The sequence below is a fragment of the Colossoma macropomum genome, unplaced genomic scaffold, assembly GCF_904425465.1.
Source record: "Colossoma macropomum unplaced genomic scaffold, Colossoma_macropomum, whole genome shotgun sequence".
Classification (NCBI taxonomy): domain Eukaryota; kingdom Metazoa; phylum Chordata; class Actinopteri; order Characiformes; family Serrasalmidae; genus Colossoma; species Colossoma macropomum.
Window position 1 is genome coordinate 45,219,238 of NW_023494789.1, and position 6,000 is coordinate 45,225,237.

The 6,000-nt window shown below is 40.0% G+C and overlaps 1 protein-coding gene across 4 annotated transcripts in view; it reads left to right on the plus strand.

The window, feature by feature from the left end:
- Positions 1-5,802, plus strand: part of kdm4aa (lysine (K)-specific demethylase 4A, genome duplicate a) — a 28,371-nt gene extending 22,569 nt beyond the window's left edge. For all 4 annotated transcript variants that reach the window (XM_036571462.1, XM_036571464.1, XM_036571465.1 and 1 more), the window contains 3 exons: positions 2,953-3,072; positions 4,016-4,108; positions 4,227-5,802. In XM_036571462.1, the coding sequence (XP_036427355.1) occupies positions 2,953-3,072; positions 4,016-4,108; positions 4,227-4,364 (351 nt within the window). In that variant the 3' untranslated portion in view covers positions 4,365-5,802. The remainder of the gene's footprint in view (positions 1-2,952; positions 3,073-4,015; positions 4,109-4,226) is intronic.
- The last annotated feature ends 198 nt before the right edge of the window (positions 5,803-6,000 follow it).

Genomic DNA, 6,000 nt, shown 5'->3' on the forward strand with positions numbered 1-6,000 from the left:
TGCTCCAAGTCCCAGTCAAAACTCTAAAAGAAGGTTATATAAGTTTGTTATGAAGGTTTATTGCACCGTTGTTTGTAGCGTAGCTAGACGCTGCCTCCTACTTGCGTAGCCACCTGTTACAGGTTATTCATTTATAGGAACATGATAGCTAGCGGTTAGCTTAGTAGAATGTTCTCCTACCCCCCCCGGCCCCCCTGATATCAAGGCTCACAGCTTTCCCTGTAATTGTAATTTATAGGTGTGGCGCACATTAAGGCTTCTATAAGAGACTTCTCCACAATGTCTAGCTGTAGCGTGTGCTGAGCATTCAAGTATCGGACACGATATGTTTGTGATCTACTCGTTGCAAGATGGAAGCCTGAGTTTGGTTTTCCATTTTGCACTTTTGACTCCCCATTCAGAGACTAGTGAGAACAGTGGAATGATCTATTTTCCTGCAGGGGAGGCTCTTATTCTTCAAAATCAAACATGTAGGGCTGAACCACACTAATCCTGTCTGCTGCATGTACTACCTCTAGCATCGCTGGCGGTCTAGCCCACCACTGCCACTGGTGGCACATTGTTTATGTTGCCAGGGAGATGCCACTGTTAATCATTATGCGATCTGACACTCCCACATAGTTATGAGCAGGCACCAGCTCGGAATTTTTGGAACATTTATCTACTATTAATTTGTATTTATTTATATATGTTTCTACTGCCCAATGACAACTGGGATAGGCTCCAGCACCCCACCGCGACCCAGAAGGATAAGCGGTTTAGATGATATATGTATGTATGTATGTATGTTTCTAGAATATAACACAGGCTTTTTCCACAACATATCTTTACTATTAAAACAAAATTTGAGCAAGAGTAAAGTTTAGTTCTTAAGTTTCTGAGCAAAATATGAGTAAGTTTTGCTAGTCATCGGAGTGCCTTTACTACACAGTCTGCCCCAATGAAACACCACACACTCTCAGATTATGCAGACAAAGAGTCCAGACCAATAGTTCCCATTCTCAGAAGTTTCTCACAAACTGCTACATCGTGGGATTTTTCACAAACTAACGTGACTTTAGATCTAAACAAAACTGGCAGATGACAGCAAGGCTGCTTCTGTGCTGGTGGTGTGTACTTTCTGCAAAGAGAAAGCCGAGTGGAAGACAAAAATGTGTATGTAGCCATGGCTTCTGTTGTGATATGTTTTACAGGCATTCATGCTGTTGCTGCAACTCAACAAGTTTATCCTCCCTCTCCGTAGTCCACTTAGTTCCTGATTTAGCTGCAGTGGTAACAGCTTCTTCCGTAGACACTGACAAGTTCTGTTTGGCTCGACTCTCATTGGTTAGGGTTCTTTCAGGCATGACGTAGGCCCAATCTCATTTCTTCTTTTTACTCCTACCCCTTGTTTTCAAGTGTCACCCTAACCCCTTGGAACGGGGTTACAAGGGGTAGTGGTTGAAATCTTGCCCTACAAAATGGGACAACCCTCAAATTAAAAAAAAAAAAAAAAACATTGCTTCTTTAACAGGCTATTAGCGGTGCTCTGTAGGCGACCCTGCCAGTCTGCAGGTGATAGCAGAGAAGGAAAAAGTTTAGCAACCTGGCTGCTGGGCTTTAGTTACATTTAGGGCATCATAAGGTTTTTAAGGAGGGGGTATACGACAGTTATTTATTATTGCCCACCACTAATTCTTTAGTGATACGAAGCTGAAGTCAGCTGTTCTTGTTCAGATTTTCCCGTTCCACCTTAAATGGTGCAGCAGTTACATTCTGGCGCTTCAGGCGTCAATACTGCTGGACTATTTAAGGTGGAACAGTAAAATTAGCTAGCTAGCTACCGAAACATTAGCATGCTATTAGAGATTTTTTTTATGCTTGTTATGAAGAAAACGACCATAATACGTAATATTGAAACAACATTAAACTAATAATAAGATGGTTATCGTAATTTTTAATGGAGAAAATACTTACATTTGTGGGTGGCCCCGATTGCATTGGGAGTAGATTGATGGAGTAAAGATTAAATTATAGAATATCATCGTTAAAGTTCACACTATCAGGAGACCTTTTGCGATTATGGGAGGAGCAAATTGGCCTCAAAATTAGCCTGATTATCCTGTAGTGTTTTCTTTTTGTAGTGGTAAGCCCCCCACGTTACACCACATAAGTCCATGACCTGACAACATTTTTTACAGTGCATTTTCATCTCTAAATTTGAATAGGTTGCGCTAAAGAGAGGAAGTGGTTATCTGGGTGTGACTTAGCATTCTGTGCGATCATATCAACATTACCACACCATGTCTTGGTGCTAAGCCGTAAGTGTCCCTCAGTGTCCCCGCTACTAGCTGGGACTCCACACAAACTTTACGTCATGCGATCTCACGGGGCAGTTTCTCCTCTTGGGCTCCCAGATACGGACAGTTGTGGAATCGCTTGGGTTCAAACTCACAATCTCCTGAAATTGGGGTGAATTTTTAGACTATTGCACCACATGTTACTACATTACTTTTCAAAGTTAAAACAGCAAATAATTTTTCAAAATCTGTTAAACATTGAGGAAACAGAAATCTGAGTAATTTAAGAGCTTGCGAGTATTGCCACAAACTAAGCATTCACCCCAACCAGCAATTTGTTTGTTTGAACCCTAGTGATGCCATAGCCTTCCATGACTGGGAACACAAGAAGAGGAATACCAGCTAGTAGGGAAGTTGAGTAAAAAACATAACTTCAGTACTGTTGAACAGATGCAGAACTAAAAAATATGAGAACTTTAGATGAAACTGTGAAGTTTGAGTTGGGTGAACTCAAGTTAACTCAGTTACCTTTATGAGCTGATTTTCATTTTTAGCAGTGTAGTTTTGAAAAACATTGTTACTTACTTTTGTTCCTCTTTTAAACATTTTTTGAAACTTTTTATTTACATATTTTTTTGTACCAGTTGTAATCCCTGGTGTTGTGTTTCTACAGAGCCGTGACTGCAGCCAGCTGGGCCCGCCGCCCCCCGGAGAGGTTGTGCAGGTGCGGTGGACTGACGGACTCATCTACGGAGCCAAATTTGTGGCGGCTCACGTCACCCAAATGTACCAGGTAGCCCTGCACAGCACTGTGCATGACTCTCCACACCGTCACTAATACAGAATACAGACAAAAGAGGAAAATGGAGTTTGCCTCCATAACCAGCCCTCAATGCAGCTGATTGCACAGTAATCTGATGTTTTGTCTAATCTCCTTCTGTGCTTTAATGAGTAAGTGCATTAGAGCTTTCTGGGTCTGCCATACAAAAGCAGGAGTATTTTTATATATACAGATACAGATAAAGATACAGATTCAGAAGAATATAGTTCTTTTTTATCTAATTTTAAGTGAAGTTATAAGCTATGACCCAGATATAGCCCTATATTTACTGAAGTAAAGAAAATGAGTTTGGGCTTTTCCAGGATCTTGCCTTTACTTCTTCTCTGTGTTCTTCTATGGCTTCTTTCATTCTTTCTTCATTCCGCCTGTTGTGCTTCTTACATTTATTTTTGTACGTTTATTTTGCAGTTCTGTTGCCTGACTCACCCCTTGCTTTGCGCTCTGTGGTGTTCTGCTCTATAATACACACAACTCTGCTAAACCTCGCCAGCTACTATTAATAATATGGCAAAAATACAGTATCATGTTCCTTGAAGACATTTTCACAATACACAATATTTATTTAAAAAAAAATAGAAAACTTTCAATACAATGATTTCTGTGGCTTCGCATACTGTACTGTAGTAAATCCAATGAAACAGAACCAATTATGCTGTCTTTTTTAAGCTATTTTGAAATTGAATTGAAACAAAAATGGTAAACATTAATTAAAGTTCTCCCCATGTAGAACTAATCCCATCCAAGTAGTACTTTAAACTGTCCCAAATCACTCAGCATTACATTACATCACTAGGTACCTAAAAAGCTTGGCTTGGTTTATAGAATCACTTCGGTTTGCCTGCTACAGTGTAAAATACTGAGTGAGGTGTCGTAACCTTTGGACAACCCTGTACAGGTGGAGTTTGAGGATGGATCACAGCTCACAGCCAAGCGGGACGACGTCTACACATTAGACGAGGAGCTTCCCAAGAGGGTGAAATCCAGACTGGTGAGCTACCCCTCACACACAGCTGTGAAACTACGTACTTCCCTTGTTGAGAACTGAGAGCAGAAGCTGACATTTTTGTGGCATTTACTATTGTTACATTTGTTTTGTTTGTATCTAGTCGAAAGCATCAGACATGCGCTTTGATGGAATTTTCGGTGAGAAGAAAGTTCAGGACAGCAAGAGGCAGCGAGTCATCAACTCCAGGTATCGGGGAGATTACATCGAGCCAGTCATCTACAGAGCCATCATGGAGTAGCTAGAAGAAAGCCGGCGGCCTTCTTCCCTCACACCACCAGCACTGATTCAGTCCTATACACCCACACAGCCCCCGTCACACTCCAACTCACAACACGAAGTGAGACATGGACTTTCTCTTTCTGCTCAAGTACTTCTACAGGAACTGTTTTTTGTAACACGTTTCAATTGGTCCAACAATATTGCCATCTCTCTGATCTCTGATGAGCTGCCTGGTTTCTTAAAGGCGTCTTTTAAAGAGTGAAGGCATATTTTTAAATATACGCTCTCATACTACATCCAGACGGAAAGAACGCGCTTAATACGCTTCATGGAAATTGAGCCGCATGTGCATATAGCTTGTGGTAAACCTTATCCCAAAAGCATTAGTTAATGGAGTTTGTATTAATTTGATAAAAGATTTTTATCTATCTCCATCATTCACTTTGTATTAATTTATTTTCTTCATGTTCAGGGTGCTATTTCAGCCCATATTTTACAGAACGGAGGAACCATTCTCCATTTTATTAATACAAATGCCTCCTTTTTTAATAGATCTACACTGTCAAATGTACAATTGCATTCCTGAATATTGTAGACTATTTGGAACATAATGAATTTAGCATTTTTGCATTTCTGGAGTTGTTTTGTTTCTTTCTTTTTTACCAACCTATTTATTAGACGGTGCTTTATAAAAGTAGCCTTTTGCAATATAATTGTGTGAGTTACAGTGCTGTACAAAGTTCTGGATGGATGATGTGGTTTCTTTTTGACTGAAAGGTATATGTAGAGTTGAGACTCTTTTTGAAAAAGCCACGGATTTCCTCCCCAGTCCCCAGAGCTCATTCATTAGTGCATTCGAAGCTTTCCGCCTTGCACTCTGATCTGAATCCTGTTGTTTTTTTTAAATAATAACTTACTGCTGTTGCAATCTTATCAAATCCCCGTGCTTTAAATAAGCTATCTTTGCACTTCTAAGCTGTACTTGCAGTAGCCAAGTTCCAGAAACAGCCACACACAAACTCATGGAGGTTAAAGGTGGCCTTTTAATGCCCTTTTGCTTGCCTGTGTACAATGTGTAGTCTGTGTCTGTTAGGGCCGTGTAGTCGACAGCCTTTTGGATATTGGAGTCTCTTTCGCTCAATAGGAAGGGACCTGTATTACCACTTTAAAAGAAAAAATTACTTATAAAAGGAAATGTTTTTTATTGAGAAGCTTATTTTATTGCTTTGTTTTATAATAAGTGTTTAATGTTCATATGCTGTGAGATAGTTGTATGTAGTTAATTTAATGACATTGAGCTGCCAATGCGTTTGGGCTGCCTTTTGTTTTCCAGCTTTCTTAAAGAAACGTGAGCCTCCATCCACACGGCGCTTCATGAATGCAGAGCCTCCGAGACTTCGATTCATGTCTTTTGTAAAGATCGTCAGTGTGTGTCAGTAAAATGATGTGGGCCTACACAGTGCTTCAGTGAGTTTTCTTAAGCGTGGCCAGTTACAGTTGTATGCAGAAGTTTGAACACCCCCACTCAAATGACGTTATGTTTATTTTCTAAGTAAAAATAAGTCAACACATCCTCTTCAGGAAACTCAAATATAGCATTTTTCTGCTAATTTTAGTGCACAATTTCTATTTATTTCTATTTATTTATTCCGACA